This window comes from Pyxicephalus adspersus, chromosome 5 (genome assembly GCF_032062135.1).
Source record: "Pyxicephalus adspersus chromosome 5, UCB_Pads_2.0, whole genome shotgun sequence".
Lineage (NCBI taxonomy): Eukaryota > Metazoa > Chordata > Amphibia > Anura > Pyxicephalidae > Pyxicephalus > Pyxicephalus adspersus.
The window spans coordinates 125,871,715-125,883,432 of record NC_092862.1 but is presented as its reverse complement, the minus strand read 5'-3'; the positions used below and the strand labels follow the sequence as shown (position 1 = coordinate 125,883,432).

The following is an 11,718-nucleotide window of genomic DNA, read 5'->3' as shown; positions in this document are numbered from 1 at the left end:
TCTATGAACCACTGTCTGCTCACAGATTAAGAACCGATCAAGTGTTACCCTTGTGAGTTAATAATATCCTCATACTGAGCCCTGGGGAATTTCGAATGTTAGAGCTGTATATTTCTTGTACAGTCTCATGAATATTAAAAACAGCGGTAGATCATATATGATGTTCAATATTGCATTTATTCTACTTCAATTGTAAAGTAAATGAATGTCCATGGTCAGTGGTCTTAAAACGAATGAGCTAATAATATTTATTTCCCTGTGTGAGCTCCCATAGTGGTCATAAGTTTCTTTTTTTTAATGTTTTTTTCCATTCAGCAAGCAATTCCCTGACTTTAAAAATGTTTCTAAAAGCCAATAAATGCCTGCCGCAAAAGAATTAAAACGCCTCCACAAGCTTTTTTGAGCAGTTTATTACAAGTTTATGGAGGCGTGTGGATGGCAAAACGACCCTAGAAGCTGCGTGGAGATTCAATACAAACACTTGTAAAGGCCTGGAGCATTCAAAAGCCTGCACAAAAAACCGACCAGTTCATTTTACCAGAAAATATTTTTTAAAAGGCTTTTGTAAGCATTTGCAGGCTGTAAAAATGCTTACAAAAGCAAAAATGAAAGTCTGCACAGGCGTTTTGAAACTGCAAAAATATATATTTGTAATCAGACCTTTGTGGAATTCCTGGCACAACTCTGTCTTAGTACAACATGGCTAATTTTAGGCTGAAAGCCATAAGGTGTCATAAAAAAGTAGGTTCTTGCAAAGTCTACAGGGAAAGAGTTTTCCTAATGACCCCAAGTAAGGTCTGTGCTGTTCCGTTCATTTATGATTATTGATGAAGAAGACAAAGGTGCCAGAAAAGCAATGCAAAAATGTGGAAAATGTGTGTTACATATAAGTTTCTTAAACAATGTCTCTTCTGCAATAAAATAAACGTACCAGCCTGATGAAAATTTTTAAATTACACTCACTTGTACTCACACAGTTGTGGGCAATCTTCATCTGGTCTTCGACCATCTTGATTGGCCAGCAATCCTTGGAAATGCATCCCAGACTAAACCATGCATGCATCAGCGAGCTTTTCTATTCTACTAGTTAACTGCAGTTTGGGTAAAATTAACAATTTTTTTTGAATAAAAAGAGTATTCATATTAAGCTTATCCGTGTAAATCCACATAAATGGGATATGAAAAATAAAACTAAATTATACTGTAAAAAGAGCGATGTACAACCTTTTCTGAGTGCATTAACATGGGGGTGTCTTTGCTGTACCTTTCTGGAGACCTCCTATACATAGATGTCACCAATATAAACAATGGAATGGGAAGACATCAACCCAGCTAATGCTGCAAATTCTGATCATACCATCAGAATTCTGTTCTGAATGATTCAGCTTCTGGTTTTAGTTCTGACTTTCCATCACTTTTAGGAGCCTCCAGAGAGTCTGAATGGGAAATGGAAGAATTAGAGGTGGGCTAGGCCAGGGACAATCCGAAACCAATACAGCAAAGATGAGAAATAACAACTGATAACTAGAAAAGAGTGAGAGATGTTCATGCCAACATGAGATAAACGGGAAGAGCTGACACAATAGTTACATGGTTACATAAATAGACTATGTGGTAAAACCCAGATATTATAGACAGGGATTTCCCAATACATTATTTGACTGCACGTTGGGTAAAAATTACTCTGAAAAGTTGGGAGTGCAAGGAAGATGAACACCATCCTTTATTGAACATTTTTTTAAAAAAATGCTTTTTTTGTGTGTGCTTGAATATACAAATCCCCACCTTCTGTAATAGGTTTCACCCTTTTGCATGTAAAACAGTATGACTGTGGAAGGGTAATGCAATTGGCCAGGTCTTTTATTGCAGAGGGGACAAGTGATGTCCCAGTATGTCAGCCTTGGTGGCTTCTCTCTGGCTTCCTTCTGAAAACCTACTGGAAATATCCTGGGTTCCTAGTTCAGTCTCATCTATGGTGGGCCTTGCTTGAGTCTGGCTTCCTTCACTATTTGGTTTTTCATTTTACATTTCAAAGAATGCAACAGAGCAAGCAAAATGTGTGATTTATCTCATCACCATTCCACCATAATTGAGGGCCCATTCTTTAAATGGACTAAGGTTTAAAATCTATTAAAGATACAGAAATTGTTTTTTTTTTGTTTTAAGTATTTTATACAAATGATTCCATTTGTTTTTTTCTTTATTTGCCAGAAGAAGGAATCCCAGGAATGTGATCAGCGTTTACTCTGAAGATACACAGTAAATGTGACACATTCTTCTAAGATTATGTCTAAAATGTCCAAAACAGGTGCATGGTGTTAAACAGCAAGAAAGGATGGAAGTGCATTCTTTTCTATTAGTGGAATGACCGAGGGGCTAAAATAGTCAGCAGACTGTATATTAGGTTTATGTCAGCTTTATCACTCACTGATATGGCGACCCTGGGTATGAATTCAGACATTATTTTAGTTAATAATATTATTGTGGTTAGTTTATTTTAACATGGAAATTAGGAGATTACATTTTTTTCAATTTACATATTCATTCCTCTTATTCCTATGTTTTTGTAAATTAACATTGTTTTTGATTGTTTTATATGAACAAAACCTGTTCTTAGGGAAACAGGGAGGCTACTATTACTGATCCCTCTTCTGAAAATGAAACTTGTCTGGCTTTCATGTTGCCCCTCCTGCTTCCATGGTTTTAGTATACAGAACTTCTGGCCATACTTATACATAATTGATATCCATATCTTAGCCACATAAGCAACTTTAATTTCAAATATTGAAGCCAGAGGGTCCGCATTTCAACACTCAGGCACATGGCCAGTGATAACCCTTTTTTCATATAGCTACAATCAACAAGTCAGGAAAAAAATCATGAATTTTAATTACAAATAAGTATTTTTACATGATTGTTATGCCTAATTTTTTCTACAATTTATTGCTCCATGTAAAATAAAATAGTACACAGTTGCACCGTTAGGCCTTCTTTACATACTAAGGCTTTATGTTGCATGCATTTCTTTGCCCCCCCCCCACCAGGGCGTTCTAATTCTGTATTTTTATGCAAAAAATGGTACATTTTTTTGCATGGAAATTTATTTTACATTGTAGGCCTATAATTCTTAGGCATAACTCACCGAAATATGTCCAATATTTAATAAATTAAAAAATAAACTTTAAATTAAAAAAATCTGTTAAAACAAGGGTACATAAAAATACTAAAACCTGTAATATAACTGTACAGTAGCACGTATAATATATATTTTATAAAGATTTCTTTGTATTGGACTTAATACAGTTATCTTGTATTGAATCGAATACAAAATTATTTGAATTTCCCACCATACCTCTTGGGGAATGTCACTGCATTGGCCGGCTGAAGATCAGAGGAAGAGGATGTGTCCTGAGGACCTTGAGGGACGAGCAGGATGCTGGCGAAGGCAAAAGGAACAAGGTAAGGTAGGTTTTTGGCTACCCTAAGTGTGGCCCGGGGTTACAGCTTCTTGCATGTTTTTTTTAGGGAGGTTAAGGTATGAACCTGGCTTTAAACTGAAGTGTTCTGCCAGCACTGGGAGCCTGAATGACCAACCACCGATCAACAGTGCTTTTGTGTGGGAGGAAAGGATCTAGGAATTATGCGTGTAGGAGAGAGAAGGAATTACCTCACCAGTGTTTTGCTGCTTCTTTGTTGTCCTGTTACAGGCTAGGGTTGGTTCTAGAATAGGCTCTACTGCTTAGGCTGCAAACATACAATTTTTGTCACAAGAAACAATCTTACATGATTGTTTCCATTGACAGAGAGTTACTGATGAACGAATGAGCAGTGTACACACAGCGCGCCTTCTGTTTAATGGAGAGGGAAGATGAGCAAGCTCTCCTCCCTTGACTGTATTGTGGGCGTTATCAAGGGAAAACACTGTACACATGTCATATTCTTGCAGAGGGGAGCAGGACTGCTGTCTCAGGCGAGGAGGTTGGTTACCAAGGAGGTCCTGGACCTGTGTGATCTGGGTGCTCCTGGCTGATCTGGATTGCATATCATTTTGCAGAAGAAAATGTTCACAAAACTGTATTTTATCACTGTGTTTGTTGTTAGGAAAACAGGTATGAATAATTAAGATGTGCAGACTAAAATGGTTTGCATCATGGACTGATTTAAACACAATGAACAATTTAAAAGTATACTGACTTTTACTAAGGTGTACATACTGTACCATACTGTATACAAATATAGCAAATTGAATCTTAAAGAGAAATGTAAAGCTACATATACAGGTAGTCCCTGAGGTAAGGACATGGCTCCTAGATATAAACTTGGAGAGGGGGGGGTTTGATTAAATTGAAGAAGAAATCTTTTGCTAAACACAGCTGAGGTTGTGAGTGATCTTAGGGGTGTGAGCTCTTCTGTAGCCTCTTGTATCTCTTTAATGGTCAAGACAAACTCTGCAGTGGTTTCTTTTTGCATATCAAAGCACAGCTTGCTCCAGAAGTTAATGAATGTCTAGGCTACTTACATTTATTTTTTGCTTTGGTTGTGATTTACTCACAGTGAGGATTTTTTACAGTAACTGACACCAAGCTGCCTAATAATATGTTGAGACAAACATCTGTCCTAATTGCAATGTAATATACATGTTCCGACTTACAAACAAATTCAACCTAAGAACAAATCCACAGTCTCTATCTCCTTTGTAACATGGGGGACTACCTGTAACATAATTTGGAAGCAACAAGTAATGCAAAACATATATATACAGATTCTTATGTCAATTCTCAGATATGCATCTTGTGAAATCATTGTGTACTGTGCAACACCCCTAGATGTCTTTGTTTTGGGGTTGATGAAAAATCATGCAATAGGTTGAAAATAATATGTAGCTAGCATGTGCACATTGTGTATCAAACACTGTAGCTAAAAAACATAAAAAACAAGGTAGTAGGGAGATAGGATATGCTGTGTCCTTCTGGGAAATATTGTATGTAATGTTCAAGCCCTGGAGAAGTAGCCTATGTCCTCTATATACAACAGAGGGATATATGTTAGTTTAGGTTTCCCTTAAAACCGAATTAAACTCTATTTGCTGACTTACCACTGAATAAAAAAAAGGTATTTTTTCCTTCTTACCTGCCATGTAATGGCAGACTCCAGACTGGTCAATAAAATGGCACAACAATTGGAACAAAAAGAAACAACAATAGTGTATTCACTATGCTTTTCTGAATAAAGAAAACAAACATTTCTATAGGGTTCCAATAATAAACAAATATCTAGAACATACTTTATACAGTTTCTTGTATTAGTGATACCAATCAACTGGAGAATAATGTAAAAAGTTTGAAATATATTGGTGTCTGACATCTCAGTGAGGCCCATTTTTATTTTATTTTATTTATTGAGGCACATTTTTAAGTTTTCTAAGTGTTGGAATATATATATATATGCATGTGTGCATAGAATGTGTATTTTTTGTCATTTTTTGTAATTAATTGTAAATAAAAAATTTACTTCCCAATACATTAAGAAAATGTATTAGGAAGTGAATGCTGATCAAAGTGGAAGGCTCTCTCAGCACGGTGTCTGATATGTATCCCATGGGGAATTTATAGACGTGTGTCATTCCTTGTTGTGATCTCTTTTTCCGACAAATATTTCAGCAATTTTCGGATACTGGAATGCTCTCGGTGGCAAGAATAGCCACAATGACTGGGATGACTTGGGTTGTCTTTTGTCCTGTAGCAGATGTCAAAAGCCTCAGAGGTAAGCAGTGCAGACAGTTCTTATGTCCCTTACATCCACAACAATTTTGATTCTCTACTGGGTTCTTACAATATTTTGCAGAAGAATTTTTTTTTTATTCTTTCCTATATGTAGGAGATTGCATCCACACATGTGACAATGGAATATTTTGACTCGCTGGGATATGTGATCATCACTTTTAGCTACAATGTTACAGTAACCGGTATGTATGCCATGTATGCCAATATGTATAATGTACTGTTGTCTGTATATGTGTATATACTTTTTTAATAAAATAATAGAATAGATTTTTTGATAGCAAGAAGAATTCCAAGCAACTAGAATTTGGAAGGTTTATTTTGTTTGCAGTATAAACTTGGATATAGTTACCTTTTAAATTGGAACTTGAAACCTAGAGTCAGCTCTTGGATATATAACCTATTATTAGGATAATAAAAGAATCTATGTCCCAAACAATACCATTGTGTAATATTACAATTACTATGGATTTGGCCGATTTGAATACTTATTGACAGTGTCCAGACACAGGGCTAAGTAAAGAGCTCATGACATCAATAATGTTTTATTTGTACTATTATTAAAATAAATAATTTGTGGCATAATAATTAATTTTATATACATTCTACATGCTACATACATTCTACATTCTACATACATTCTACATTAAATACATTCTATCAATATAAATGGATGTGATGTACTATAAGTTTTGTGTGCAGCTATCTTAGTAACATATATTTTGTGATATGGCGTTGGGTTATTTTGATTTTTTTGTCACTGGCTACAGTGAGCAGATCATTTTTATATAGCCTAAATTGCAGCACATGAGGGATTATTTACTTGGGCTATATCTAATATTTATGATTTACTAAATCATTATTTTTAAAATACATTTTTGGATCAGAGGACATGTGTGAAATATTTTTAGAAGCTTTTTTAAATTCGGATTTTTATTTTTGGTTGTTTTCAATAGATACCAAAACAAGTCATCCACTATGTATTTTGTTTCAAGCCAGCTTCTGTATTTGTGTTACAGTACAAATTTTGAAATATGATCTGAAGTGTTCTTAACCCCTGTAGTGTCTTAACCCCTCCTAATACTCAACTTTACCCTAAAGTGAATCCCTTTTACATAAAGCATATAGAGAGGAGAAGGAATAAAGCTGCTGTTTATGGTGGTGCTGGGGTGATTCCTTTTCACCCTTTTCAGGATATACATCAGGAAATCTCTCCAAAAGGAGAAAAAACTCTTTTTATGCAGTTTTATTTGCCAGAAAATATCCATCCATTATATTTCAGGAACTGTTACAGCAGGATCACAGAGTCCAATATAGATACACATCAGGTGTTCCAACCCTTTCCCACTATCCAAATATGATAAAAAAAAAGGTTTGACTTTAGAGAAAATTAACCTAATCTAACTTTTTAATGTAGTTCCTATCACAAGCCGTTAACCACTGCCCAACAGTTAAACGGCACCAAGGCTGGATACACACATGCAAAAATTGTCGTTGGAAAGTATCTTTCACAATCCTTTCCAACGACAAAACACTGAACGATGCATGAATAAGCTCTGTACATACAGCACCTTCTGCTCTATGGAGAGATAAGGGGGAGAATGATGGAGCTGCACCCAGCTTTGCTCTTTCCCTTCACTTTCATTACGATCGTTCCTCACTCGACAAGCGCCAATGGACGATGAGAGCTGTACACACGCCAGATTCTCATCTGATATCAACCCTGAGGAGATTATCAGATGAGAATAATCTGACGTGTGTACGTAGCCTAACTCTAACACAGACACTTCTCTAACACTAACTTCTTCTATTTTGTTCAATTAATAATAAATAACAAAAATAAAATTTATAAATAAATTATTTTTAAAAAGCTTAAATATATATTAGGAGGTAGATAATGTCACTAGCAGTTAAATGTTTGTTGCTCTATGATTAGAACCAAATTCAATTTCTGTAATAAATAATATTTATATCATATGACATAAAGAGTCAGCAGAAAGCATCCAAAAATCTATGCATTAACAAGCCAGTTTCCCACTTCTGCCACTTCAGGAACTAAAAGTTTAATAACCGTCCTAAAGTACCTTAAAATGCACTCCTAAATATGAACTCTAAGCTCCACCACACAGCCCTGCTACTGTTACATATCTGAAGGACCATCCTAAGTAATGCCTACAGGTGATGATGTAACACGCGGAGTTCATTCAGTTCCAACTCCTGCAAGAGGAGCCGGGATTACCAGGTATCCCGGGCAACAAATGCTGTCAACAAATGTGGCAGCTGGGGGTGGCAATCAAGAATATTTGTTGCAGAGAGGACATCGCCTGTCCCTTTTTGCAATATGCATCTGATCACCAATTTTCAAAGTGGGACTTTAGTATCACTTTAATCTCCTCTCTACAGCAGAACATACCCTCCTTTACTTCAATGCCCTGATGCCCTGTTCAGCCACCAGCCAAAGCTGTCCTACATGAGCTACAGACTGGCCCCATGTGACAGTACTAGTGCCTCGTGACCGGTCTGGCACTATCAGATAGAATGAGTGTCATGGAGCAGAATTCCTGAAAGGATCACATCTTTCCTCAATCCAGACAACTGGTTTAGTCCATCAAGTGGGTTCACAATCCAATGTCCCTACCATAGTCATATGTCTTTACTACAGTCAAAGGTCAATTTTATAGGAAAGCCAATTAACCTTACTGCATGTTTTTGGAATGTGGAAAGAAGGTACCTGGGGTAAACCCACACAAACACAGGGGGGGGGGGGGACTAGCAAACTCCATGCAGATAGTGTCTTGGCTAAGAACCTGGGACCAAGTGCTGCAAAGGTCAGAGTGCTAACCTCTAAACCACTATGCTGCCCGCATATAACATTTTAAAAAAAATTTGAATTAAGATTATTGCTGTTATCGCTTTCATAAAAAGTTGGGTTTCTAATGCGCAACTTTGCTTTTATTTCAGGGAAGATCTGGCTGACATTAATGATCCTCCTCAGACTAGTTATGGTGGTGCTTGCTGGCTATCCACTTTATCAAGATGAACAGGAACGCTTCATCTGCAATACATTACAGCCTGGATGCTCCAATGTGTGTTATGATATCTTCTCTCCAATGTCCCACATGCGATATTGGCTGATTCAGACTGTGATGGTTTTTCTACCCTATGCCTTGTTCAGTGTTCATGTGTTACACAAAGTTATGATATATATGGCCAATGCAAATGACCAATTCAGAAAAAGTAATTCCTCCACTTATCATGGAGTGGGCTTACATATAGAAATACTTGATTTTTCTTGGGCTTATCTAGTTCATGTTCTGCTAAGGATATTCCTAGAGGTTGGTTTTGGTGTTGGTCAGTATTTCCTTTTTGGAATTTTAGTTCCAAGCAGGTTCAGCTGTTCACAGTCCCCCTGCACCAGCAATGTTGACTGTTACATCTCAAGACCCACTGAAAAGTCGCTAATGATGATTTTTATCTGGGGAACTGGAATAATCTCCTTGATTCTAAGCTCGATAGACATGATTGGAGTTTTTCACAAAAGAAGGAGAGCGGAGATGCTTAAAAAACAGCTTTTACTTCTCGAAAATGATTCTTTAAAAGGGGGTTGCTGCTCAGATGCTCCTCCACATACAAAGTTAGCTGTCACACCAGATCAGATGATCATGTATCCTGACTGCCCTTCACACAGTCTGGAGAAAAGGGAGGAGCAAGCTAAGTGTGATTCTCATTCTCTTCCATCATTTGAGGGTGAAACAGCTTCTTTCCAAACTGACAATTCTCACCACGACATGGGAAAGTCTAATGCAAATGCTAACAGCAACAAAACCTGTTTGTGGCGAGTGACCATGTCAGGAAGTGCAAATAACACGCTTGGGAATGAACATCAATTGCTTACCCACCGACAACCAAAATCCAAGGAAAACTGTACTGCAGCTAGTCAGGTGGATTCACCTCAGCCTGAAAAAAATGTTGGCCTCAAAAATAAAAAATCTGAGTGGGTCTAAATCAGGTTTTGCCCATTTTATAACACTTTCAAAATGCTAACTCCATAGCATCACATAACCTGAGGGGCAGAATATTTGGGTGATGTACATCAGAGCATGCATCACACAAACTACAATCCTGCTCAGCTTTCCATACGCTGCTATTATAATCAGTGGCAACATTTAACCATTCTGACCCTGGCACAGCGCCTTCCTCAATAGTCTTGGGTTAAGTCATGACTACTTGGGATGTGGCTAAGATTTAAAGGGTAACCAACCAGTTGTCAAAGACCAGATAAGTACATATGTATACCTTTTAGTGAGGGATTTCACATTTTTAGTAATTCCTAGAGCAGTAGCTATTGCATTTTAAAATTTTAAACAAAGTCGTGTTTTATTCTTCCATACACACAAACTTTTTACTAACCAAGTAGTGTGTTTATGTTCTTTTTCTATTATATACTGTATGAGTTTGAGTTTTTTTCCTGTTTATCTCTTGCAACTTTAAACTGGCAATAGACTGGCAGTAAATAGTCAGCCGGTTTACTGTCAGTTTGTTATGTGTATGGCCAGCTTTATTCTTTTGTCTCTCTATGTTTTTAATCTCTTGGTCCTATTAATTTTATATAAAGCACATTTTTTTTGCTACTCTAGTACTTTGCTAAAGCTGTTATATTTTAAAATGTTTATTTTCACATATGCCCATGTATTCATTAAAATAATGCAGGGCATTATGCAAACTTTGAACAAAAAATGATTGTTCAAGATTTTTCTTACAAACTATGAACACTTTAGATTCACATTGGCCCTGATGCTGGGTGGCAGAGGTAACATCATTGTGGCTTTTGCTAAATGACTGGAAGCTTGAAATCCTGTAGGAATGCAATGGACTGGATTCTTGTAGTATTTTAAGCTCCAAGCTCTTGTGGAACAGATGGTGACATCATTCTACCTTGAAACATTGAAAACTGGGGTCAAAGTAAGGGCTTTTTTGGAGACAATCTTGTAGCAAATTGCAAGCCATTTTAGGTTGGTAGATAAGCACACGCTTCATTTGCCCAGAAAGGTCTGCTTTAATTACAGCTCAAGTAAACTCATGCATTGCATTTACTAAAATCTGTATGCACTCAATATAATTTGTGAAACCCACAAAGGTGCAACAATCATCAGTTACATATTACTGTTATTAGATGACTCCAAACTTGTGTTTTATACATTTTCCTCTGCTGTGGAGATTTTCCGTCACTTTGTATATTGGTAAAAGAATGTATTTTGTCAAGACAAGATTTTTAATTTTCCCCTCTAAAATGCATTCTCAGTATATTCCTTTGCAGAGGCATTTTAAGGCTTGTAATAGAATCAATAGTTCTTTTTGAATTAACCCTAGTTAAATTTGAAGAATTCATTTTAGAGAGAGGAAACAGGGAATTAATTTAACAATTTCCTCAACACGAAAAAATGGAGAAATCTAACCATTGTATCCAAATCTATATATATTATTTTTTCCAAAACATAATAACTGTAATTGTAATTAAATATTAATCCTATTGTATTTCATTGTGGAATTTTTATGATTGTTATGTTGTTTTTTCATTTTCAATGATGGTAAATTAGGTTAAAGCTACAGATGTGCAGTCATGTAAATTACCATGCAGTTTTTTTTTCCAAATATTGTTCTTGTCATTTTTTTTTTAAATATTGTGACTGATGATGTTTCCCCCCAGTAAATATAATGAAGAGTGACAAAATAAAAATGTAAAAGGTACATGCTATTTTCTAAACTTGCTTCTGTGTTATTGAAAATTAAGATACAAAATAAAAGAAAATATAAACATTACTGTGGTTGTTTCATACTTACTTAGCATTCATTTAAATATAATTTCATATATTGTCTTTATATTTTGCAACTTCAGTGTTTTATATAAAGGTATTTTGTGCTATCCAAAGCTAATCAC

General features: G+C 36.1%; 1 protein-coding gene across 1 annotated transcript; it reads left to right on the top strand.

Annotated features, from left to right (window-relative positions):
* Positions 1–5,901: 5,901 nt before the first annotated feature.
* On the top strand, positions 5,902–9,940 carry GJD4 (gap junction protein delta 4). The gene is made up of 2 exons (XM_072413462.1): positions 5,902–5,965; positions 8,742–9,940. The coding sequence occupies exons 1-2, from the start codon at positions 5,902–5,904 to the stop codon at positions 9,782–9,784; spliced, it is 1,107 nt and encodes a 368-aa protein (XP_072269563.1). The 3' UTR covers positions 9,785–9,940.
* Positions 9,941–11,718: the final 1,778 nt, after the last annotated feature.